Source organism: Lissotriton vulgaris, chromosome 9 (genome assembly GCF_964263255.1).
Source record: "Lissotriton vulgaris chromosome 9, aLisVul1.2, whole genome shotgun sequence".
Lineage (NCBI taxonomy): Eukaryota > Metazoa > Chordata > Amphibia > Caudata > Salamandridae > Lissotriton > Lissotriton vulgaris.
The window spans coordinates 79,448,318-79,475,741 of NC_141697.1; the positions used below are offsets into that span (position 1 = coordinate 79,448,318).

The 27,424-nt window shown below is 45.5% G+C and overlaps 1 protein-coding gene across 6 annotated transcripts in view; it reads right to left on the minus strand.

The window, feature by feature from the left end:
* NUMB (NUMB endocytic adaptor protein) overlaps positions 1-27,424 on the minus strand; it is a 354,591-nt gene that overhangs the window by 85,291 nt on the left and 241,876 nt on the right. For all 6 annotated transcript variants that reach the window (XM_086937094.1, XM_086937092.1, XM_086937091.1 and 3 more), the window contains one exon: positions 17,571-17,775. In XM_086937094.1, the coding sequence (XP_086793220.1) occupies positions 17,571-17,775 (205 nt within the window). The remainder of the gene's footprint in view (positions 1-17,570; positions 17,776-27,424) is intronic.

Below are 27,424 nucleotides of genomic sequence, written 5' to 3' on the forward strand. Positions count from 1 at the left end.
CCCAGATTTTTTGCTGGTCTCCCCATCTCTTTTGGGCAAGGAATGTTAGAGGGCCAAAGTGTGCTCTTAAATGAGGGGGGGAAGGAGCCATAAAAGAGCACTTCGGACTTGTCCTCATTGCACTTCAGCTGGGCCTGTGTTAGCCAGCGAAATACTGAGGACAGACACAGGTGGACTGTAGACGTGTCCAGATTGTTGTCTGGCCAGGTAAACAACAATTGGGTGTCATCAGCATACCCTAAGATTTTAGCCCCAAACTGTTCAGCTAGGTATACCAAAGGTGTAATGTACACATTGAACAGTAAGGGGCTAAGTGTGGACCCCTGCGGGACCCCTGTAGGCAAAGGCTTTTGCTCCGAGGCATGCGGAGGCATCCAGACCTGCTGGGTCCTATCAGATAGAAAAGAGGACAGCCATTCCAGCACCACTCCCCCAATACCAATGTCAGACAGCCGACCGAGAAGGAGATCATAAGGGACAGTATCGAAAGCGGCAGAGAGGTCCAGTAAAATTAGGACCGCTCTGCCACCTCCGTCAAGACATTCCCGAATAGCCTCGGTCATCTCCACCAGGGCCGTCTCGGTGCTATAAGCAGCCCTAAAGCCCGATTGGGCAGGGTGGAGGGCATTAGATGTTTCGACAAAGCTCTCCACTTGTTGAAGAACTGCCTTCTCACAGATTTTCGTGAGAGCAGGTAGAAGGGAGATGGGTCGGTAGTTTCCTGGGACCGACACATCCAGTCCTGGTTTCTTCAAGAGTGGAAGGAGTTTGGCGTGTTTCCAAACCTGGGGAACCGTGCCTGCGGCCAGGGAGAGGTTCACCATCTGCGTGATCTCACTGCAGACTGTATCCGCCACCTCAGAGAGCACTCGGGCAGGGCATGGGTCGGCAGGAGAGCCCGATTTTAGGGACTGGAGAAGATGGAGAACATCACCCTCCGCAACTTGTGCGAAGGTGGTAAGTTGGTGCCCAGGGGATGAGGGAGAGGGAGAGGGAGAGGGTGAACAGGGGCCAGCTGCAGAGCAGTCGGCAGGAAGTGCCTCTAAAAGGCCCTGCTGAATCTTCGCTATTTTGGTTATAAAAAAAGTGGACAACTCCTCGCACCATTGCGCAGAGGACGGGAGGGGCATAGCTTCCGCAACAGGGGACACAAAGCTTTTGACAGTCGCAAAGATCTCTCTGCTGTTGTTATTGGCCTTGTTAATGCGCCCAGCATAATAGTTACCTTTTGCATCCCTAATGGCTGCATAGTAGTCTTTTTGAGCAAGCCGTAGGGCGGATTTGGCCTCGGGGCTGTACTCTCTCCTCCATAAACGTTCTAATTTTTTGCAGCCCTGTTTCATCTCTCTTAATTCAGGGGAAAACCAGGGTTGGGAGGGCGCGCGTCTGGCTCTGGTCAGCATAGTTTGTTTAGTAGAGGCAGCCGCCGCCTGCCGTATCCATTCATTAAACTCCCCCACCGCTTCGTCCAAACATCCCTTAAGTTGTGGACGAGTGTTAGACAGGGCGAGTCTAAACGCGGGTAGGTTAATTTTTTGACGATGGCATGTGGGGGGCGAGGGGCTGGGCTCTGCCAACTCCCAGCTGAACCTGACCAAGTCATGGTCAGACCAGGATGTTTTTTCCACAAACACTGACTGGATGGGGAAATTCGTGCACACCAGGTCAAGTAGATGGCCACCCGCGTGCGTAGGACCCGAGACCCATTGTACTAACTGGGCGAGCTCAAGAATTTCCCCAAGCCTGCGAGCTTCGGAGGAGTCAGGGGCATCCATGTGAACATTTAGGTCACCGACCAAAAGAAACTTAGGAAAACCTAAGGCCCGTGGCACTAAATATTCCTCTAAGGAATTTAGGAATTGGGTAGCCAGGCCCGGGGGCCTGTAAATCAAAGATCCACCTAAGGTGAAGTGGGGAGAGGTTTTAATGGAGAAGTGGAGAGCCTCACCCCCTAGACTCTCAGTCAGAGGCTCGGTTTCGAAACTCCATCCCTCCTTGAACACCAATGCTAGTCCGCCCCCTCTACCCAGGGGGCGATCCACTCTAGCTATCTTGAACCCCCTGGGGACCGCAAGTTCAACACTAGGAGCGGAGGTGCAAGTCATCCAAGTCTCCGTGAGGAACAGCAGCTCCAATTGGCCATCCGAGAGTAGTTCAAAAATATCAGCCGCATGCTTAACCGCCGATCTTGCATTAATCAGTCCCGCCCTGATGTTGGTAGTGGTGGCGTTGCTGACTGAACGTGGGGGGAGGAAGGGTTGGGGCTGGAAAGCACACGTGGCACATTTGCCTAGAGCATTGGCTAGGTTTGCACGCGTGCAAGGCAGGCCCTTGCTGTGAGGGGCAAGTCTCAGAAGTTCAGCGCGCGAGTATCACCGCGTCGCTGAGTTAGTTGGCACCAAAGGAGGCCGGGCAGGGTGACTGGCCCTGGGCCCGTCCGGGGCACGGACGGGCACAGACGGGACCTCCTTTGGCGCTCCTTCGGCGCGCAGACGGCGTGCCCGCTGCGCGCGACCGCTGCGCGCTCGAGGGCACATCGCTATTTAAAGCCCAAGCCCCTCCCCGAGCTGGACCGCTAACTCGAGTCCAGCCGGGAACCGGGACTACCAAAATGGCGCCCGACCTGGCCCTCCACTTCAATCGGCACAGGCAAGCCGCGGTGGACCGGGGCCCAGGGGGACCGGTGAAAAGCACACGCACACAGCGGTACACCAGGTAGGGGTTTAAAAACACATATAGTACAATTTAGCAATCAATTGGGAGTGTTCTTAAAAATATTAAAAAAGGTCAGGAGAGAAGTCCAGCGTGAAGCGAGTGACAGAAGAGATTCCCTCGCAGTCTGCCACACCGATCCCAAGCGCTCTTACAAGGTGCTGCCACCACCCTGAGCAAACGCGCAGTCACGCCAGCAGCTATTCTATTTAAAGCCCAAGCCCCTCCCCGAGCTGGACCGCTAACTCGAGTCCAGCCGGGAACCGGGACTACCAAAATGGCGCCCGACCTGGCCCTCCACTTCAATCGGCACAGGCAAGCCGCGGTGGACCGGGGCCCAGGGGGACCGGTGAAAAGCACACGCACACAGCGGTACACCAGGTAGGGGTTTAAAAACACATATAGTACAATTTAGCAATCAATTGGGAGTGTTCTTAAAAATATTAAAAAAGGTCAGGAGAGAAGTCCAGCGTGAAGCGAGTGACAGAAGAGATTCCCTCGCAGTCTGCCACACCGATCCCAAGCGCTCTTACAAGGTGCTGCCACCACCCTGAGCACAAACGCCTGTTTCTTTTGCTGCACACTCCACTTCCCCTGCACTGTGTATTTGTCCATATGCACTCCCCATCCGGAGAGCGATGCGTCCGCTGTTATTATCACTTGTGGAATCGGTTCTAGGAACGACCGTCCTTTGGAAATGTTTGTTGTGTTCCACCACTTCAGAGAGCGATGCGTACGGTCGTCTACCAACACCAGATCTGTAATCTGACCTTGAGCCTGATTCCACTGTGTCGCTAGACACTCCTGTAGTGGACGCATTTGTAGTCTGGCATGTGGTATTAGCAGTATGCAGGAGGACATCATGCCTAACAGTTGCATAAACACTTGTGCTGGTAGTGAGTGTTGTGGTTGAAATCTTTGTATTAACCCGACCATTGTTTGTATCCTGATCGGATTGGGGTATGCTATTGCTTTTTCTGTGTCTATAGTAGCCCCCAGGTATTGCTGAATCTTGTTTGGTTGCAGGTGTGATTTTTTGTAGTTCACCGTAAACCCTAGGTGGTGCAGCAATTGAATTGTCTTCTGTGTGTAGTGAAGACATTCTTCTTGTGACTTGGCCTTTATTAACCAATCGTCCAAGTAAGGGAAGACATGTATTTGTTGTCTTCTTAGGTGTGCTGCCACCACAGCTAGGCATTTTGTGAACACTCTTGGTGCCGTTGTGACCCCGAACGGAAGGACTTTGAATTGATAATGTTGTCCTTCCACTACAAACCTTAGGTATTTTCTGTGGGCTTTGTGAATTGGGATATGAAAATAAACGTCTTTTAGATCCAGTGTAGAAAGAAAGTCCCCTTTCTTCAGTAAAGGGAGTACCTGTTGGAGCGTGACCATGTGGAAATGTTCCGAATTTATGTATGCATTGAGAGGTCTGAGGTCCAAGATTGGTTTTAGGGACCCGTCTTTTTTGGGGATTAGGAAGTATAGAGAGTATACTCCTGTCCCTTGTTGATGTTTTGGAACCTTCTCTATTGCATGCTTTTGTAGCAGTGCTAGTACTTCTTCCTTTAACAATGTCAGATGATCTTGACTCATTGGACGCTGTTTGGGGGGGGATGTTTGGTGGGGTAGCTGTGAGTTCTAGGCAATAACCATGTTGGATAATCTGTCTCACCCACTTGTCTGATGTGATGTTTTCCCAGACAGGTAGGAACTGTGATAGACGTCCCCCGACCGGTGTTATGTGGTCTGGGGGAAGTTCTATGAAGTCACTGTTTTGGGGTTGAGGCGTTGCGGTTGTTATTTCCGCGGCCTCTACCCTTGTTGTTGTTACCCCTGTAACTACCTCTTGAATTACCTTTGGGTGATGTAGGTGTGAAAGAGGTGGATTGCTGATTTGTTCCTGTATTTTTTGAGCCTCCTCTATAGGTGGATCTACGAAAGGAACCTCTTTGTGCTTGCTGTTGCAATGCTCCCATTGACTTAGCCGTTTCTGTATCTTTTTTCATTTTTTCTAAGGTCTCATCTGTGCTTGAACCAAAAAGTGTCTTTTGATCAAAGGGTTGGTTCATTAAGGACGTTTGTACTTCCTGTTTGAATCCTGAGATTCTAAGCCATGCATGTCTCCTTAACATGACACTGGTGTTGATGGATCTTGCTGCAGTGTCTGCTGCGTCTAAGGCGCACTTAATGGAAGTATTAGTTATTATTTTTCCTTCCTGTATTAACTGATCTGCCTTTTTCTGATGTTCTTTGGGGAGATGTGTGATGAGTTTTTCTAATTCATCATAATGTGCCCTGTCATAACGTGCAAGTAGTGCCTGTGTATTGGCTATACGCCAGCTATTTGCCGCTTGTGATGCTACTCTCTTGCCTGATGCATCTATTAATTTTGACTCCTTATCAGGTGGAGGAGCCTCTCCTGTAGATAATGAGTTCGCTCTTTTACGAGCGTTTGAAACTACAAGCGAGTCCAGAGGTACCTGCCCTTTGATAAATATTGGATCCTTTGGAGTCGCCTTATATTTTTTATCAATTCTTGGGTTTAACACCCTAGCCCTCACTGGGTCTTTGAATATTTCTTGTGTGTGACTGAGAAGACCCTTCAGCATAGGAAGAGTACCTGATGTTCTTTGTGCATTAGGTAGCGTCTCTAATAGGAAGTCCTCTATTTGAGGTTCTGTATGTATATCTACTTTATGATATTTTGCTGCCCTATTAATGAGCTGTACAAACCCTGTGTTATCATCAGGTGGTGAAGGCTTTGAGGGATAGAACTCTGGGTCATTGTCCTCATCTGACCCTACGTTATAATTTTCCCATGGGTCATCCTCATCTGGGATGGTTTCATCATCCCCTTGAGGTTCTCCCTCCCCATGATCACTGTCTACATCAGACTGAGGTGTAGATGGTCTTGGTGTGGAAGGTGCAGGAATATTTGGCATAGTGTGAGGAATAGGAGAAGAGGGTGTGACTTTAGGTCGAGGAGAAGCAGGAGGAGTTGTATTTGTCCCCAGTGTTCTCTTTTTTGAAGGAAGAGATTTGTCTTCTATCTGTTCATTCTTTCTCTTCTTTGTCACTACTTTGCCAGTTTGCGGATCGATAAACAAAATCTTTTGTTTGGGATCTGTCTGCTGCTCCTGAACCGGTACCGAAGGCCTTGGTTCCGAAAGGTGCTTATGTTTTCGATCGTCAATGTTCGGTGTTTTCGGCACCGAGTGTTTACTCGATTCCGACTTCCTCGGTGTCGAGTGAGTCTTCGACGTCGAATCATGTTTCTGTTTCGACATGGAATGTTTCGATGCCGAGCTTTCCCTTGCATGAAGCTTCGGTGTCGAAGTCTATGTCGACCGTTTCTTGGATCCGACATGGTGGGAGGCCGAGTGTTTCGGTTTCAGTTTCGGTTTCGTTGCCGGGCCCAAAGGCGGGGCGTCGGAAACTTTTTTCTGCAGTTTGACCGGGCTTGAAGGCGGGGTCGTTACCACACGGGGTCGGTTTTTTGGTAAGGGGACGTCGTCACTCACGGTTTGTTGCACGTCGAGTTCTTCGACATCCGACTCGTCCCCTTCCGACCCCGACTGATCCTCATGATCCTCTTCTTCCTCAAGTTGCTCGTCTCCGAACAGCTCCGGGATCGCCTCCGACTGCATTCTGGAAACCTCGTGTCTTCGAGCTCGACGATTTCTAATCGTCGACTTTGAGAAGAATGCTGCGCAGGCTTAGCAGTCCCTGGATTCGTGTTCAGGCGATTGGCAGAGGTTGCACACCTCGTGTAGGTCCTTGTGTGGGAACTTAGCACCACACGTTGGACATTTCTTGAATGGAGTCCTTTCCATGGACTCTGGGCTTGACTGCGTCGAGAAAGGCCTCCTGTTCGTCGACGTAGATCAAATTTTTTCTTCGATGTTGAAGTCGAAACGCGCCGGAATGGAAATGAAACACGTTCGATAACAATACCGTCGAATTGGAAAGGGAATACGCGCCGATAAGTCACTTCTTTTCGAAGTCGATCTGGAGCGTCTCAATCCTCATCCGAACCCGATGGCGGAAAAAAACAATCTAAGGATGGAGCCGATGCCCATGCGCACTACCAACCAGAGGAGGAGTCACCAAGATACAAAAGACTCTCCAAGAGAAAAACAAAGTGCAATCATCCGAGCCCAACACCAGATGGCGATCTATTCATAATGTACCATCTGCAGCCCATATGTCTCGAACAGGATGTTCCCCCATGGATGAGTAAGAACTACCTTAAACTAAACGCGGATAAAACCAAAATCATACCCTTTGGAGCACAAATTTCCTTCTGGGCGCCTTTAAGTTGGCCAGCACAATGGGCAACGTGCCCGCTCCCGAAGCTCGGAATTTGGGAGTTCTGATTGACCACAAATTACCCTACAATAATCATGTCAATGTGCTCTCATCTTTGACGTTTTTTGCTTTAAGGATGCTAAAAAGATCTTTCCTTTCATCCCTTCACATTTCCAAAACACCCTAGTTTTGTCTAAACTACACTATTGCAATGGTTTGTTTCTCACTGCTCCCCAACACACTCCTAAGTAGGCTTCAAACTTTGCAAAACTCGGCAGTAAGGCTTTTATAAACACCTTCAATGCTCAAGACTAGCTCAGCTCGTCATAAGCCATGGTGCTCGTGTGCTCATGACGAGCTGAGCTGGTATTGACCGTTGGAACGCTCGCACGCTGGGCTAAGTCCCCTGCTGTGCGAGCGTTCTACAGGAACGGGTGTGGTCATGACAAGCTCAGCTCTTTATGACCACATGACCACCGCGGCTGAGCTCGTCATGAGCACGGGGGCGCTGTGCGCACCCCTCCTCCCCCAGCACAGCAGGGGAATCAGCCCCGCATGCCAGGAGATAAAGATACCAAAATACCAATCTGTATTCTGAACCATTAAAAACTTGCACTGGCGCGAACTGTCGTGTCCAATGCATGTACCATCTAACAAATGCCCTGTTTTTGTTATCAATAAAAACAATAAAAAAAGAAACTTGCTCTGGCTTCCCATCAGACAGATGTGGACTTTCAAGGAACTCTGTATGCTTATTTAGCACTTCACAGTTTAGGCCGGACCTATGTGCAGCATAGCTTCAAGGGGTACAACACAGCCAGAACCCTACGATTGGCCTCTGCAAAACTCACTGTTGTACCCAGATTCCGACTGTTCACTTAGGGCAGTAGGAGCTTCTTTTTAGGCATGTCTAAAACCTGGAACGCTCTACCATCAGATATCAAAAATGCTCCCAATCTGTTGAACTTTAGAAAACAGCTGAAAACTTGACTCTTTAACACCCGCAAACCTAGACATATCTGCTTGTATCTTCGTCCATTACTCTAAGTTAACGCCAAGACATCTCCGGGTAATCATGCACTTTATAAGACTTCTTAACATAACCTACTTTTCTAGGCAAAATGTTTACTACAGTGGACTTTTTTTCCAACCATATTAATTTCACCAGTCTGAACATGAAGGAAAATGTCGTGATTACAATACAAAACATTGAAGAAAAAAAAAATTCGGCTCTTAATACATTTGTTGCGTACTGGGTTAATGTTTGGCCCTTCAAGTGTGTGCCATGATCTCTCAAAGACAGGTAGGACGGCAAAATTCCTTACAGGGAATCTTCACCTCCAGTGATGGGTGATTTTAAACATTCTGACGCTTGGGGTTCTGAGTTTCTTAAAATTTTTTTTTTTTTTAATTGTTAACAGTCCATCTGGGACATTTTTCAACCAGAAATACATTTCTTGTAAATAAAAACTGTTTGAATGATGTCCCCGGGGCTTGCTCTCAATTTTATGATGCAATGAAAGGGACATTTTTTGTTAAAGCCTTTGAGCTGCATGTACATGTAGTAGTCCCAACTCAAATTCCTTGTCCAGTTTAGCAAACATTGGCAAAGGAAATAGGTCTCGCATATGTATGCAAGAGCTGTTGTCAATTTGTTTTAAGCCATGTTACGCAGCAGAGAGGTTGCTATGCAACATGACAAAGTAAACAACAAATAGTTCCAAGACACCGCCAGCGCTGACTGAGTCATAGCGCTTTAATTTGCTTTACTTTCAGCTATGTTGCACATGGGCTGTGCTACTGTACCACATGGCTAAAAAATATTAAGAAAGCCAATAGATCTTTCAAAGTCTAGACCTATTGCTTTGCCAATCCTGGTCCTCTTTTTGCACTTCTTAGAGTGCAGTCTGATGGTGTTCTAGGTGTGCTTACAGCCACCAGAGATGGCAAGCTTGACTGCAAGGTAAGTTTAGCTGATGGTTGTGATGACTTTGTAAATGATACAGCTGGTTTTGAAAATGGTGCGGACTGGCAAGGAAGTTCTATCAGAATGGGGTGATGTGATAATATGTCTTCAGGCCCTGGAGGAGATGGGCAGCATGTGTAGGATGCCCTTAAGGGGGGATTTAGCTATTGACTAGTCTAGGAGGCCAATGAGAAGGGCATTACTACTACCAAGATGCAAACGTAAATGGGCTTGAACAGCAGTTCTGAAGTTGCTTTGTGGAAGCAATGGTTTCACTTCAATTAGTAGAGAGACAGCTGGTACCTACCAGCCAGTCTGTTTTTTTGTCAGTGTTTTCTTTGATGGTGAGGTTGGTGTCCAGGGTGAATCCAAATGATATGTCACTCAGCGAAAGTTGGGGTTTGAAGGGGTCAATGTTAATGTCATTGAGCCACAGGTGTTTCTTGTTCATGACAAATACAAATTCTGTCTTGTTTGGGCTCAACGTCAGGTAGATGCTGGGCTATTAGGTGGGGATGATGTACAGGCAGTGTTTGAGGCTTTGGGTGGCTGGAACAGAGGATACTTCCAAATAGAGCTGTGTATCATCTGCATATCAATGATCTTGATGTGGTTAGGTGCGTGGAGCACTATGAGGCTCCTTGTAGAGGTTTAAGATAGATGAGGGCTATGTTGAACCCTAGGAGACTCCACAGGTGACAGACATGTTTGTGTCCCCTGTGATCCAAACTGGAGCTGGATGGAAAGATAGGAGGGGAATCAGTGAAGTAGATAGCCACTGAAACCCAATCGAGATGCTGAGGTGCATATGATGATGTGATGGTTGACTGTGTCGAGAGGTTCGGCAATATCAGGTGGTATGGGTATCTTCATCTGTGGTCAGGAAGGCATCTACTACAATGTGTAAGATATGGTCCCAGTGCTACAGCATAATCTGAAGCTAGACTGGTGGTTTGTCGTGTACGAGATGACTCGCATTAATATGAGCTTGGAGTTGAAGATAGCCTAAGTTTTCAATGATCTTACTGATAAAGGCTAGGTGATTGATGGGGTGACAGTTGATGCTTTTATCAGAGTCTTGTGTAGGGGTCTTTTACAGTGGGATCTGGCCTGTCTTGAGAGTTCTGGGACGATTCCTTACATGATGGAGAGGTTGAGAGAGAGGTTGAGAGAGAGAGAGAGAGAGAGAGGTTGAGAGAGAGAGAGAGAGAGAGAGAGAGGTTGAGAGAGAGAGGTTGAGAGAGAGAGGTTGAGAGAGAGAGGTTGAGAGAGAGAGGTTGAGAGAGAGAGGTTGAGAGAGAGAGAGAGAGAGAGGTTGAGAGAGAGGTTGAGAGAGAGAGAGAGAGAGAGAGAGAGAGAGAGAGAGAGAGAGAGAGAGAGAGAGAGAGAGAGAGAGAGAGAGAGAGAGAGAGAATGAATTAGGACAAGGCATTATCTTCAAATAAGTCACTTTGAGGGTAAAAAGATAGGGCTTTAAAGAATGACCATTGCTGGATTCTATAGGAAGAGGTAGACATAGGAGATGAAGCAGGCTTGGTGTTGTTGATCGTGTTGTCGAATCTTCCATATTTATTTTTTTACTGAAAAAGTGTGTGGATTGAGGAAAAGGTGTATCTGGCAGGTGATTTAAGTGGCATTTGGGATGCGTTTGTTATGTGACATACAGTACTATGTTGAATATGTTAATGAGGGTGTCTCTTGTGTTACCGATTTGAGCTTGTGATGTCTGGGAGGTGGAAGTCACTTTCCTTTGCGGTCGCTCCCCTCGCCCTCTGCCTCCCTTCAGACGCTTTAACTCGCTGCTGCCTGAATCGCACTGATCAGAACATCGCGCTGCTGCCTCCCTTCCCATCCACCTCCGCATTACCCAAAACCACCTAGCCTTCAGAAAACAGCTTAAAACCTGGATATTCGATAGGTAAACCTCCCCCCCTTCCTCAAGCGCCTTGAGACCCTCTGGGTATGTAGTGCGCTATATAAATTCTGACTTGACTGGACTTGACCCAAGAGGGGTTAGAAGGACGAGGCGGCAATTTATCAATTAAGTCCTTATTCTGGCCAGGAGGCCTGGGGATGCGATGGAAGGTGGTGGTCTTATTGGCAGAGTGAGACAAATGGCATATCTGCAATTCCAAGGAGTTGAATGAAACTTGATTGCCTGGCGTGCATGACCAGGAGGACTAATGGATGACACAGAGGTCTCCTTCCTTCTCAGAATGTTGTAGCTTGTGGGAAGAACAACATCGAGAATGTGTGAGGATGTGAGGATTTGAGGCTGAACCATGTTTCTATTCTGAAGAGTGCATCAAGCTTATGGGTGATGAGGTTTGCGATGCCTTATGCATGAAGCACTGCGTAGGGAGCATCAATGGGCAGGAGTTGAAGGTGTGTTCAGTAGTATGAAGTTGTATGGTGGTTAGGTGGATGGGTACAGGGTTGATTTGATGCGTGTGGAATACTTTGAGAATTTTGGGGTCATTTAAGTCTGGCTGTGATTGTGGGGATTGGCAGTATTGTGCTGGGTGACACACATAATTGTATCTTATGCTCTTGTCTGCGTCCGCACTTTGGAGGCCCAAGCAGGCAATGTCCTTGTCTGAGTCCACCCGTTGCTGTGAAAGCCCAGGTAATGGCCCTGCAGTGTTGACTGAAGTAAGGGGAAGGCAGAAAGGGATATCACTTCCTTTGCAAATGAATGATGGGAAATGCAGTGATATGACTTCCTGTGCACAAAGATGATGAAGATTGACATCCTCTTTCCTGGGTTCTTCTTTTAAAGATGATTTTAGTGAGATACCAGTGATGTCACTTCCTATGCAGATGGATGAGGGGAAATCCAGGGTTGTGACTTCCTGTCTGTATGGACAATTAACCTATCACAAGATGTGCACTTAATCGCGTTATCGTCTCATGGCACACGCTGGTTATAAACTATTTTTTTACCCACCTGATGCTTGTTTACAGCCTGGGCAAGACAAAAAGCAATCATTTTTTCTTCTTCAAACACGAACGTTGTGCAAGCCCTGAATCAAATATGTAAGACTGCCATAAAACCTTACTACCATGCTGGCCTATTGAGTGCATACAATCCCTAGCAATACCCACAGTCTCTTTCAACTAGACTCCTTAGAGACGAATAAATAGAGGTTAATAGTGATGTTACAAGTATAGCCATGTGGAGTTCTGTGCGTTGTGCCATTTCCTATGCTGCTTCAAGTTGGGATGGAACTGCAGTGGCATGGAATAGCTTCTGCTGTAAGATACGTTGTAGCAACATATAAGCATGGCAAAAAGATCAAGACGGTAATAGGATACAGAAAGAAAGTAAAGACAGGGATGAGAGAGTGAATTCATTTCGAAGAAAGGGAAGCAGGGGGAGAGGTCAACGGCAGAAGGAATGAGGAAGGCCATAAGTAGATGAAAGAAGAGAAGTTAGGAAAGAACGAAAGAGATAAGACGAGACAGAAGGTCAAAGGATAGATATTTTAATCGACTCTGTTCATCCACTTCACAGTTTGAGCTTTTTCAACTGCCAATGAAGCGGACATACTTAATATACTCTCCCAGTTATCATAAATAATATACTGTACAAACAAGCAGGAGGGAGAATCACACGTGAACCAGAGAAAAATAGAAACACTGGATTAATAAATAGTGGCTTGTTCTTTTTGTAGCGCTCCAAACAGAATGCCTATTGTTAGGAAGCATTGCAAATACCCAGTATTACTATTTCGCAATTTAATGGTGCTCAATTTAATAGCCTTGCAAGGATGGAAGGCTGAGTCAGTCTTGCAGGCTATTGAACTGCTGACTTGTAGATCTCTCACAAACGTAAGGGGAGAGCATATAACTCATTAAGCCCCCCTGCAAGCAAATTAATTGCTGCTCCCAACATTATTGCAGGTTTATTATAGCACTAAATGTTGTCCGCAATTCGGCCTTCTAGAAAAGCTTGAATTTCATCTTGTTTCCTTCAAACCTTTGCAACTGGGTGTTGCCTATGACTAGTTAAGGTGCCAACCTGATACATACAACACCCTACATCTTACACATCATCTTCAGATTGTTCTTTTTTCGACTGTTAATATGAAAGGATGAGAAGAAAACATCGGAAGCAAGAACGATTTTGACTAGTTTTCAAGATATGCACATCACAATTCTGCGGTACACTGTAGAATTGTAGTTGCAGGTAGGTAACTTTTTCTTCTCCAACAATGGATCTTTAAAAAAAACCCTGCTTCTAAATTAGGCTGGCAAATCACAAGCATACAAGCTAAAGGAAGAGAGGCTCTCATATTGAAAACAGGCTCAGCTGCACTGCCTGGACGTCAGAGCAAAAGTGCTTGTTAAAGGTATGTTATATCTGCCACATGGCAGCTACACACGTTGGTCAGCAGTGGTTAATGTAATTGTTTTGGCAGAATGTGTTATATTACTCTATGGGTGTGCAAAGTTCATAAACTCTGAGAGGCTCACAACAGTTGCAAACAAATGAAGGCCTGCTTCAAGAGCTCTTGGCACTTTGGAGCTGAAAGCACTCCATCTGTGCAACCATCAGCAGGTTGACTTGGGCATTTTGGCAGTGATCTGTAGCCTGAAGCATAAGCATTGCTGCTTTCAGCTTTGTGAGCCAAGAACGTTATGAATGAATTCTGGATTTAAGAAATGGAAGACGTCCTTCTGTAGTCAAAGTATTTACATTAAGAGACTCTTTGAGGTCAACATTCTCTTATTGTGGAATCAGTGTTGTACTTTCGATCACCACGACGATGCAGAACCCTAGTGGTGAATAATCATGAGGCATTACTGCTATTTGTAATTTATCAGGAAAAACAGCATGGTGTGGAGGTGAGTGAAACTTAGACCTAGATGCCCTCTGGAAATGGAGGAATCCTCTAGATGGTTGCAGTAACGGAGCACTGAGCCACAAAGATTGTGCCAAAGTACATTAAGGAATCCTAAGACTAAGAGAAGGTCTATAGATGTGATAGTCTCACTCTGGATTAGAAGACTCCCATGTAGCAAATAAAGCCCAGTAATGAATGGCTACATGTGCCATATTTTCCCCACAAGAGGTAGACTTAAGAAAAGAGACAACCTCTCAGAGTTAACGTCAGAAGAAAATGAAGAGTAGAAACTCTCACCAATAAAAGAACCAGTGTAAAAAAAGGGTTTTGGGCATTGAAAGGACTAAGATGTGTCTGGAGCTGCAGAGGGGAACCGTCATGATTGGAAAGAACTGCAAAACAAACGTCCTTACAACAATGAGAGAAAACTGGCTCTACCCTCGAAAACAGAAACAGTGATCACTAAAGAGCTCCAGAATTATTTAGAACTCAACGGCTTACTCAACATATCACAATCTGGCTTTCACACCAACCATAATACTGAAACAGTCCAGCTGGAGGTCATGGACACTCTACAGAAGACATTGGACCAAGATGGATCTGCGCCGCTGCCGCTGTGAAACCTGACCGCATCATTCAACACTGTCTCACATTCCATCTTAATTGAGCGCCTTTACAAAATGGTTGTTTGCCACCATGTTCTCGAATGGCTAGTTTCTTTGCTGACCGACAGAGGAACATAGGCAGTATCTCTTGCCCCTTCCAACTTCACAACTCCCTGCATTGTATAGCATGTGGTTATGGGCTTCTCCTTCAGCCCTACACTTTTTAACATCTAAATGTGGCCTTTGGCTGAACTGGTTTGTTCCTTTGGCCTCAAGATAGTGTCATATGTGGATCATTTAAACTATCTCTGACAATATGGCTGACATTCAAGCCAACTTTAGAGCATGTAGGTCGTCAGTGGCCAGTTGAATGCACTCCAATTGCCTTCCAGTAAATTCATTCAAGAGTCAGATGTTTCGGTTTGGCAAACGGACATCTTTGGCGAGATGAATGGAGACTCACAACTAGGGGATCCCCCTATTCCAGTTCTTATTTCAGGAATTTTGCAACCATAGTTGACTGAGTTAATAATGGCCACCCAAGTGTACAAAGTAGCTGGGAAATGGTATTCTAATTTGAAAATGCTGTGCAAAGTTTAAGGTTCCTTCAATTAAAGCCAGTAAAGTAGTCATTCAAACCTTGGACGTATCCATGCTAGACTATAGAAACGCGCTGTGTTAAGGAGGTTCAGCTAGCTGAGTGTCCCAACAGCAGGTGGTTCACAATGCATAATCTAAGTTTGTCTTTAATCTACCCAAAACAGCACATACAACACACCCTCAAAGGTCAACTCACTGGCTCCCTGTTCATATGCGTGTTATGCTTAAATCCACATATTTGGTACACAGGATCCTGAGTGTAAGAGTTCCAGATATTTGATGAGGACACTTGTCTAATATCATCCTAGACGTAATCTTTGTTTATCAGATGCCTTCCTACTCACAGTCCCAAGAATAACACTCGGTAGGGGTGACAGTGGCAATTTTTTCTTATTTGCTCCAAGAAAATGTTTTAACATGCCTATTTCAAATAGCTTGGAGATTAGCTATCCAAGAGAAAAAAAACGTTAAACTTGGCTTGTCAACAATCATAACTGTTCTCCTTCGCATGGCATGTACCAGTATTGCTCACATTGCCAGGACGCCATTTCTGGGCGACGGTGCGCTTGATAAATATCCCTAACTTAACAAAAAAAATTGTCAAATGAAGCAATAAAATACTCAATAATTAAACATTTTACACAAAAAAACAAAACAAAAACAGGCCACTGTTTGGGCTCTTCAGTACATACAGTGAAAAATAAACTGTTCTGACAGGGTTTAGCATTCTGGTACAGTGAAACATCTTGGAGTCAGACCATGGTAATTTCAAAAGAAAGAGAAAAGACGATCTATGAAAGAAAAGTTATTATGCAGGGTTTGAAGCAGACAGACCAATTTGAATTTGCATGGAATTTACAGAAAAAAAACATAAGATGCAGCTTTTTCACACAAATATTTTCTTCAGAAAGTAATCAAATCACTTAAAATTCCTCTAGTATAATATGTACAACTATCCTGCATGCAGGTCACAAAATTCTAGAGTGTGGGAATTTAAAGGCGGTACCATTACGTAGCATAGGGCGTAAGTGCACAGTTGTGTTTCTAAATACAACTTGATCTATCCTTCCAAAGCTTAAACAAATCTGTCCTTTACTAGTAGTTGAATGACTGCTCAAAAATGTCTATTGGTTATAGTGATGTGCCTGGCACTCTTATGCAACATACCATATCCAGTTCTTAATTTGTGAAAAAAGAAAATAAGTGCCAGGGCACTCCTTGTGAGGCATATGCAGCTTTCACCACCACCACCACCACCACCCAGTGCTACCAACGACAACTATTAACCGTCAAAACCCTACAAGTATGACAATTCGGACTATTCCAGGCCCCCAGAGCTAACAAAAAAAGGTTTGGGCGGCAGGTACCAGTTATTTTTTTATTTATATTATATTAAGAAGCAACTGTTGTGTTCATCCTAAATGACATCTCTAAATTAACCAAACATCGCCACCTTGTGCCACAATGTCATAAGTGGTGATTTGACAATTAAGTGCAGGTGACAAGCACCAGCTCAAATTAAACACAGTCCATAGTTCATATGTGCGCCCTGTTTATTCTGAAGCCAGTTTTAAGAATGATGGCGTTTTCCCTCAAGAAATAGATATTTCCCCTGAAAGTATAGCTTTAGTATCATCAAAAACTGGAAACTGCCCTTCAAAACCTTTGCAAACTACAGCTTAGATCAAGAAATACAACAACTTCTATAATTCCACTGCCAATTTGACAGAAGAAACATGAAGCTATTAATTTTATAAAGTATTCAAAAAGTGATGGATGGAATTCTTGAATTAATCTCAGCCATTGGTAATCACTCATGTGCACGGGACCCACGTTTGGGCATAACCGTTGCTCTTATGGCAGCGCACTAAAGTATCCCAAAACGTGATGAATGAAATGCTTAAATGAATCTCAGCCACTGGTAAGTACTTGGGCCGCATCCCAGTCCATCGTTATTTTGCACACCATGCCACCTACGTTTGGACCCGGACGTGTGCAAAACAGTATTGACCCTGCACCAACAGAAACAGTCCAGCTCGTGCAACCAGTACACACTGTGTCACTGGAACCAAGCTAAACCAGGCTGATGAGCACGGACTAGGGTATGAACCGGTCCTGGGTTGCTCGAATTCCAGTTCAGGAAGGACCTCGTTTGGCAGTTCGGGCTGTGCTGTTTCCACCAAGGCAGGGTCAAGACTAATTTGTATATGGATGGGTCCAAACTGAGGTGGCAAGAAGTACAAAATAACAATGGACTGGGATTTAGCCCTGAGTAATTACCATTGGCAGAGATTAATTCAAGTGTTCCATCCATTACCATTTCGTATACTTTACTATTAATTTCCACATAATGCACATTATGAACCTGCATTTCAGTGCCTAACAGCTGCATTGAGATTTATACATCTCTTGCTGCATTGTTAAAAAATCATGAATAAGCGCTTGAGAAACAAAATGCAAACTTTTAAAACAACCGATCAAACAAATGTGGCCACACTGGCCACTAGCATATAGCATTAGCTTGGTTACCTTTCTTAGCATCCTGAATTTGCCTCATCACTTCCTCCCGCTCTGCTTGCTCCGTCGCTGTGGTCACCCTGAAGGACCCCTCCCTTGTGAACGTAGTTCTGCTGGCGTCAAAGGTAGCCGTGACACCACACTCCTTTTCTCTTTTTTGTTTCCGCTCCAAACACGCAGCAAAGGCACAGCCGACTGCATGGCTCAATCTTTCTCCCTAAAAGGGAAACCACAATTTATTTTTGAGGAAGCAGCACCGTGGCAAACGGAGAAGGACGGTTTCCTTCCCTCAGCCATCACTGCTGAGGTAAGCCAAGAGTCCCCAAGATCAGAGGGAATATACCTATACGAAATTGCTTTTACCTTCTTCAAAGTAATCCACATTTGAAGCAAGGAATCGTAGAGAGGTGCTGTTTGACTTTTAAAAATCCTTATTTTAATTATAGATATTGAAGCTTAAAGGACATCAACAAACGTGACACCTTTCAAATACAACAACGGATCGTAGTTCTGGGCTGATTCCAACCTAAATCCACTTTCTGTTTAAAAAGACAGAAATGAAAGCCCACCCCATGCCTCTGTTCATGGCCAGTGCCCTACCTTTATTAATATCACCAAGGGAACCATCTTTCAGCGCTTGAAAGAGATGGGGGCGAGAGGGGGGGGCTGGGGTAACAAGCTGGGACTGTGATTCCCAGTCAACATAAAATATTTATCATTAGAGACTGTAAATATGGTCCTGGTTTTATGCTATTTATTTTGCTTACATTTCCTCGTACATTTATCCATATTTACTCTATGAAAAAATAAAGCTGCAGCAAAATAATGTCAACATTTATTTAACGTATACATGCAGCATCACAACTCGATGCCTGGCTGGTTGCGGTGAGTGCTATAAGCTACCATACATAACACAGCATTGCAGGCGTCAGAAAACTTTGTATAAACAAATATGTCACATCTGCAGCCATTTCAGCTTTATAGGGAACACGATTTTGTTTCTTTTCTTTAATTTCCTGTACTGTCAAACTGCTCAGCGATTGGACGGGCAGTCATGAATGACAGACTCAAGAATCATTTAAAAGAAATGAAACGCTGACTTAATGCCGATCTTTTACCCCATAAATACAGGCAATGCACATGGTAAACATGGAACATTGTGCGCTTTCACTGGTTTTAAACTGCACAGCACATCTCAGCTGCAACACTAGCCAATTACTTTCACATGCACTGAACAGGCTGCTCTGGGGCTCCTTCTCTCTATGACATCAAAAAGTGGAAAGGGCCATTGCTTTAGGCTCGGTTTTCAGCTAGGAAGAGACTTGTTGGGAGAGAAAGCACAGCAAAAAAAGGGTCAGAGTTATTTGCAGAATTGCAATCTGCTACACTGTTCTGCAACACTTCGCCGAACAAAGATGGCCGATGACTCAATGTCATCTAGAACTCCATGTTCCAAACCTGAGCCTTCATTTAACACAATACTTCTGGTTCAACTGCACTGAGCTTAAGTCCTAGAATACAATGGATTGTACAGAGAAAACATAATTGAATTTACTGTATATGAATTTAGTACTTTTGTTCACTTATTGCAACTACACATTTGAGGAAGTGGTGTTATTGCACCACACAATCCCTTCCAATTAGGAAAGGTCTAAAAAGGTAAACTTGTAGTGGGGGTTCCCCAAGGTGTGGCGATAGCTCTCGGGCCTACCACAGTCTTAGCTAATGACTTACACCAGACGCAGTTGGATAGTTACATGCAGTGCCCACGAGCGGTGTCTGCACTTTTATTAGGGAGTAAAGTGTAACATATTATAGTATTGGCCGGATGGCTCACTACATCCCTCATAACCTTTAACACCTTGGCTGCTAAGGGTTTTCCCGCTGGGTGCTGCTTCTCAGGATTACCATTGTTTGTGACAAGGTCAACTCGTCATAAGCACAGGGCAGGTAAAGCCCATGACTAGTTGACCTTGTCACTAGCATGGAAGTGGTTAAGAACAATGATAACAATAATAGTGGAATAACCTTAACAAAGACACATCAAAGAAGCAGTTTCAGCATAGTCCTTGTCCCTCAGCATACTAGGTCTTTCAGCCTCAGGCTGGGTCTGGGATTTACTCTTAGCTGGTATGGATATCCTCCCTGGGTCGCGGGCATTTCCCCAATTCTGGCCATGCTGAATCAAAGAATGAGCAGGCTTGCTGCGGCTTCCTCTGGAGAATCCTCACTCATACCATCTCTCTGTTGGCCGAGCATCACTAGCTCTTCATCACTAACACTTGGGTCATTTGAAAATATCTGATCCGGGCTCAATTCCCAGGACATCGAGTTTGTGTAATTTTTTGTAAACCAGGTAGCGTTCCTCGATATCACGTGCTCACCTCCTTTCGCAGTGATCATAGTTCCCTTCACGTCGACAACTTCCCATGGCTCCCGCTCAAACGGCGTTCAAAATTTCCACTCCGGGTACCTGTCCTTGATTACCACTTGGTCTCCTCGGCGGATTTCCGACTCATGAGCATTCCTCCTCCGGCTAGCCATTCCATTGTTCCTTTTCCTCTTGGCCTGTGCAGCTGTACTATCTAACACTCCTGGTACCCACTTGGCACTCACCAGAACTAGATCATGGACAGCTTCCTCATAATAAGCTCACACAGCGAACAAGCTGTGGCTCTAAGCAGCGTTTGTCTGTATGCCCTTAAAAATGATGAAGGCAAATCCTCTGGACATTTTGTCTCCAAAATATATAAACTACTAATCCTCTGGACATTTTGTCTCCAAAATATATAAACTACTCGCGCCATCGGCCAACAAATCGATGAGGCACAATGAGATCAAATGGGAATCAGAACCAAACAACACTGGCATAAGTATAGACTGGGTCAGGATACACGCATCAGCTCTCACACACAAGGTATCGCCGATACTATCACAGACCAAGTATATGATTATTAACAGGGCATTCTGGACCCCACAGCGACTATTTAAGGTTGGCCTGCGTGATACACCGAATTGCTGGAACTGCTCCTCTGACATTGGTGACCTTCCACACATGTTGTTTGATTGCCCCATGCTTCACTCCTTTTGGGCAAAAATCTTTGACTACATTGGGCACACGTTTGACATACACCCTACTAGGGAATTCATCTACATTCTCCTAGGAGCCTTAGATCCATTATTAAAGGGGGACCATGACCGCCAACTCCTGGATCTCTTGCTAACATTAGCATGCAAGGTGATCCTATGCAACTGGAAATCATCGGGTGAGGTCTCCTTCAATGCATGGAGGGAATGGCTGTCCTGCATTAGGGGCACTGACAATCCCGCTCTACACTCATCACCATGGCAGGTTACCAACAAAAAATTATGGTCCTCCTTAGATCAGGCCTCCTTCACCTTCGACCCACCCTGAAGAGCTAACTGCTGAGGTCTACACTCAGTAAACTGTGAACTGAAGTGGCTATACCCTGTGCTCAGGTGCCTGACAACCTTAGACACACAATGCAGGAACGACAAAGTATAAATGGTATTATATGATTAGATTTGGACGGAGGGCTCTATGGAACTATATACAACTGTGAAGAATGCAATGTTGGTATTTTATTTTCCTTTACTGTATGTATGTATTGTTTTCTTTTTATGTAATAATACATGTTTGATTGCGGTATCCTGTAATGTGACTGTAATACCACTGATGCCTTTTGCCGCTATCATTTTTGTTATTGCTTAATAAAAAATGATTTGAACTTAAAAAAAAAAAAAATGATGAAGGCATCCTTCCATCTCTACACCTTGATCAACACCAATCCGGAGTGCCTTTTTGAGTGTTCTCATGAATCTTTTGACCTCATTGGCGTGAGGCCACTGGGGGGGGTGACGCGAGGGGGTGTCATTCGCCGGTGTCTGATGTTTAGGTGAGGAAGGTAGTCTCTAAATTCCTGATCTCGTCCGGTAATCCTAACATGGCAGAAATATTGTCCAAAGCCGGCATGACACACTCAAAAGCAGTGGAGCAGACTATTTCCACGGCCGGAAACTTGAAGTGACTTGTCAAATAGCGACTAATGTTAAGCGACCATAAGGGAAGCTTCCGAAGTCCATACTGATAGATGACCATGATCTGGTGCTGGGACTTTCCGTAATTACAGGCATCGCTGGGGGATATCTCCTCTGGTAACTAGACAGGAGTGGCACCCACGTACCAAGTCTTCAACCATTCTGTCCACACTTAGGAACCACACCTTGGCCCTCAACCTCGCTTTTGTTTTGCCCAAGTCCTGATGACCATGATGGGCGCACTCAACAGTCCTCCTCTAGAGACTTGGGTATCACAATTTGTTGGCTTCGTAGCACCAGACCTACCAGGCTTTCACTGAGCTCATCCCAACACCTCCATAGGCTTGTTCTGACCTCTCTTTCCTCATCCATCACTTGGCCTACTCCTTTCCAGAAAATTCTTCCATCAATGCTCCCTTAGAGCTTCTTTCACTTTACAGAAACACTCCTTTTATTTTTATTTATTTTAAAAGTTTTATATAGCGCAAGCTTAACCCGCAAATATCCGAGCGCTTTACATTTTTACAGTAAACAGCAGAATGACATTACATTAAATTGTAGGCCGGCAGTAAAAAAGCAAGCCGTAGAAACAAAAAAAATACAGCATTGGCAAAAAATATATGCAGTGCAGTGGGGGAGGAGAGAGCAATTAAAGAAAAGGAGAGAGTGACCTAGTCCGGTCACCCACTATCCAAGAATGTCCAGAGAGAGGAGACAACTCGGATAAAGAAGACTAGGTTAGTTGACGTTGGTCATGAAAGTATTTTTTTAGGAGATGGAGTTTCAGGTCACTTTTGAAACCGGAGGGGTTGCATCTGAGGACTCCAGGGATATCCTGGAAGCGTTGCCAGAGAACGATCGGTATTGGGTGATTTTCTTTTTCAATTTCGGAGGAATGAGAAGGAGTGAGTTGGAGCTTCTTAGTGTTCTGGATTGACCTGCTCTACTCAGTTTATTTTTTAAGTCGTTGGGGTCAGGAGAGGGCAGGGTTTTGTGTGTGATGCAGGCCAATTTATAGATACATCGCCCTTCCACGGGAAGCCAATTGAGGCAGTTGAGAGCTGGAGTGATGTGTTCAAATCTTTTAACTCCTGATACGAGTCGAGCAGATATTTTCAGCACTGCTTTAAGAGGGGCTAAGGGCGCTTTCGGAGTCCCTGTAAGGATGACGATCCCGTAGTCTATTTTAGAGAGAACTAGGGATTGGAGTACTGTCTTGAGGTCATCGTGGGGAAGGAAAGGTTTCAGTTTCTTGAGGTGTTTTAGAGAGAAGAGAGCACCTTTTTGCAGAGTTTTTGATGTGAGCCTCCATTGATAAGTTCTTGTCAAGGGTGATGCCTAGAGACTTAACTGAGTCGGATAGGGTGAGGGGGCAGTTAAGGGCTACCAGATTCTTGAGCCACTCTTGGATTGGACAATGGTTATTTTTTGGAGAGAATAGGATTAGTTCCGTTTTGTCTGGGTTGAGCTTTAAGTGGTTAACGTAGAACCAAGTTTGGATCTCGGTTAGGGTGGTATTGAGGAGTTGGATGTTGCTGGGTGACTTGATCCTGATTTAGATTTGGGTGTCGTCTGCGTAAAGCTGGTAGTTCACTCCGGCTTTTATCAATATTATTGTGAGGGGCTCCATTAAGAGATTGAAGAGGGACGGGGAAAGGATCGAGCCTTGAGAGACCCCAAGTGTGACTTTAGTTGACTTTGAGAGACAGGAGTTAAGTTTAAATTGTTGCGAGCGGTGTTGAAGGAAGGAGGTGAACCAATTAAGTACTGTGCCATTAATGCCGGACCTTTTCGACAGGATCTCCAATAGGGCTGGATGGTTTACTGTGTCGAATGCCGCAGATAGGTCGATAAGGATGAGTAGGCAGGCATCACCTTCGTCTATGGCCTTGTGAATGTCATTGGCGACGTTGAGCATAGCTGTTTCCGTGCTACAACCTTTTCTGAAACCAGATTGAAAGGCATCAAGGAGGTTGAACTCATCAATGTTCTCGAAATTGGTCCAAACTTTCTATCGACAATTGGACGAAGGCTCTTAGCACTACTAGACCCATACTTTCCCATGACCCGATGGCAAATAACATTAAATATGACGAGTGGATTACCACCTCTCTTGACTTGGTTCTCCCTTCACACCTATCCAGGTCAAAGAGGCAAAGCAAATCAGCCCCGTGGTACACAGAAGACCTCAGAAACCAAAAGCGTCTATGCAAGAGACAAGAGAGGAAATGGCGCATGACCTACAACCCTGTTGACAAAACTACCTACAGGGAAATTATTAGGAACTATAAATTGGCAATAAAAACTTCGCAAGCAGCCTACTAGAACGATAAAATAACAACGGCTAAATCTAAGCCGAAAGAAATATATCGTATAGTAAACTCCCTGATAAAACCCTCCCCGCCTGCCACAGATAATAGTAGTTCCCCGTCTAAATGAGAGTTGGTGGATTTCTTTTTTCAAAAAGTGAACAAAATCTACCTCTCCTTTCCTGATCCAGCTATTGATTCACCTTCTCAACGCCTGGACTCAGTTCTGGACATGGACAATAAGCTGGAGTCTTTTCCTCTGTTGAAACTGGAAACATTGGAGTCTCTAGCACAACAAATAAAAACCGGCTCTCCGTGTGACCCTGCTCCACCGGGCTGGCCAGCGAGACCATTCTCCCTACCCTTCTGGAATTGTTGAACTCTTCCATATTGAGTGAAATGGTACCTGCGACATGGAAGCATGCAATGGTACGGGCCTTATTAAAAAAACCTTCCCTAGACCCAGCTAACCCTAGCAACTACCGCCCGATTTCTCTGCTCTCATGGACATCTAAGATCCTGGAGAAGCAAGTCAACACCATTCTGACGAAATTCCTAGAGGAAAACCATCTCCTCGATGCTTCCCAGACGGGCTTTCGCCCAAAACATGGGACAGAGACTGCTCTACTGGCCGTAACTGAGGAGGCGAGACGGATCTTTGATCGGGGTGGAGGGGGTCAGTGGCAGTGATCCTCCTCGATCTGAGTGCCGCGTTTGACACGGTACATCATAAAATTCTGTTGAGCCGTCTCGCCGACCTAGGAGTGTCCGGAGAAGCCCTGGTCTGGTTCGAGTCTTTTCTATCGGACAGAACCTTCCAGGTCTTTGACGGCACATCCGTGTCATCGAGCAGGCCTTTGGGGTGCGGAGTCCCGCAGGGTTCATCCTTGAGCCCTACGCTCTTCAACGCATACATGAGGCCGCTGGCTGGGATTGTTCGTCCGCATGGTGTCAACATCATCTCCTATGCGGACGACACCCAGCTGGTGGTCTCCCTTGCGCAGAAGAGCGGCCTCCAATCAACGCCCAATCTAGCGTGTGCCTGGAGGATGTAAACAGCTGGATGATGAGCTCATGTCTGAAGCTCAACGTCGACAAAACCGAGCTCATGCTCCTGGGCCCGGCGGCCCCCTCTACTTTGGAGCCGATATGGCCCGCGAGTATGGGTGCGACCCACCCCCCCAGAGATAACATCAAAAGTCTGGGGGTATGGCTCGATACGTCGTTAAGCCTCAATACACAGGCCACCAAGGTGTCTGTCACTTACTTTGGCATCCTTAGGGTGATCAAAAAAATTCTCCCCCTCCTCCCATTTGAGGCCAGACAAATAATCATACAGGGCCTTGTCCAATCCCGCCTGGACTTTAATAATGCCCTCTATCTTGGAGCACCAGACTACACCTTACAAAAACTCCAGCGCTCTCAAAATTGTGCTGCCCGTGCACTATTGGGAGTCCCACGGAGGACCTCAATAAAAACTGGCCTAAGAACTCTACACTGGTTGCCTGTTAGGGACAGAGTGAAGTTCAAAGCTCTATGCATTGCCCATCAGACCCTCTGGAAAATGGGTCCAGAAATCAACTGTTCCCTGATTTCTCCTTATCTGCTCAACAAGGCGCTTCGATCCTCAACCGCATCACTGGCTGAAATTCCCAGAATCTTTAGAGCCAGAGCAGGAGGACGCTCGTTCTCGTACAATGTGTCAAAATTGTTTAACACCCTCCCTTTGCAGATGCAAGATAATTCCAACCTAACTAGTTTCCGGAAACAGCTCAAAACCTTTTTGTTTCAGTAATTAGTAACCTCCTGCTCTTCTGAGGGCATTTTCTGTTTTAGTTTCAGCGCCTGGATGCCGCAGGGCAACTGTAGCGCTTTACAAATCCCATTTTCATTTCATTTCATTTCAATGTGCTTATTGAGTTGGAAGAGAACACATTTCTCCAATGTTTTTGCAAGGAATGGGAGGTTAGAGATAGATCTGAGGTTCTTAAGATCATTAGGGTCAGCCCCAGGTTTCTTGAGAATGGGTGTGATTTGTCCTAGTTCAAGGGAGTCGGGGACACAGCCTGAGGTGAGAGAGGCGTTGATGATTTTTGTCTAGAAAGGGGAAATGGTGTGGTTGAGTTCTTTTATGATTGTGGAGGGGAGGGGGTCCATAGTGTGGGAGGAAGGCTTTAGCTTGGAAATTATACTGAAGACCTCATTTACCGACATTAGCTCAAACTCGGACCAATGTCTGATTGTCCTTGTTAAGAGCTCTTTCTGAGTGGTTAAGGGAGGTTGAAGGGGGGCAGGTTAAGGGGGAAGGGGGGTTAGAAGTTTGTAAGAAGGGTTGATCAATTTTAGAGACTTTATTGGTGAAGAAGGTGGCAATTTTTTCACATCGCTCATTGGTGGCTTCGGTTTCTTGAGAGGGAGTGCCGTTAGTTTGGTTTTTAACAATGTTGAAGAGTTCTCAAGGTCTATTGTTCGCCAGATCTAGTTGGCTGCGGAAAAAAGATGCCTTTTCACTGAGGATGTGTTTTTGTATGACCATCGAGCGGATCTAAGATCTTGTAGGTGCAGGGATGAGGGGTTTTGTCTCCAGGACCTATCAGTTTGTCTTAGTTGGCGCTGTTCATCATTCAGCTCCACGTTAAACCAGGGTTTTGATTTGGTTCTCCTCAGTCGTTTGAGTTTGAGAGGAGCTACTTGGTCTAGGACCTCTGTCATTCTAGAGTTGAAGTGAGAAGTGAGAAGTGAGGTCATCAGCCATCCATGATGCGGGATGGAGTTGAAGATGGGGATGAATCTTGGCTTCAAGTTCGGATAGAGGCATTTTTTGTTTGATGTTTCTGGTTAGGATTTTAGGTTTGGCAACACAAATAGGTTGGAGGCTGGCAAGTGTGTCAATCTTGAACAAAATGAGGTGGTGGTCGGACCAGTCAATGGGAATAATCTCTCTCAATGAGATCAGATCGTTGTTTGTTAAGTGTTGCACCTTTGATGCGAGTTGGTTTATTGCAGTTGCTTGAGGTTATATATTTCCAGAAGGTTGGAAAGGTTCAGGACGGTGGAGTCTTCTGGGTCGTTCCAGTGGATATTGAGGTCACCCAAGAACACTTCTTTGGTGTCTGTCAAGGAGAATCGTGTTATTAGGCCTGTTAGTTATTCGGGGAAAAGGGAACGCTCTCCAGGAGTTTGTGGAATTTGATGGATGGGGTGCCCTTGGTGGTGAGTTTGACGCCTAGGTATTCAAACGATAGGTATTCTGCAGGTTTGAGTTTGGTCATTTGTATTCCATCTCTATGAATGATGGCTAGTCCCAACCCCAGGTTTGATCGGCCTGTCTTGTCTGATGAGGTTGTACCCTGGAGGGGTGAGAATGTCAAGAATGGGGGTGCAGTGGGTATTGAGCCAGGATTCTGTGAGGAAGGCAATATCAATTTATTCAGCGAGAAGAGTTTCAGCAATGTCAGTAGCGTGTTGTACTGCTGATCTGCAGAAGTGACTTCACTT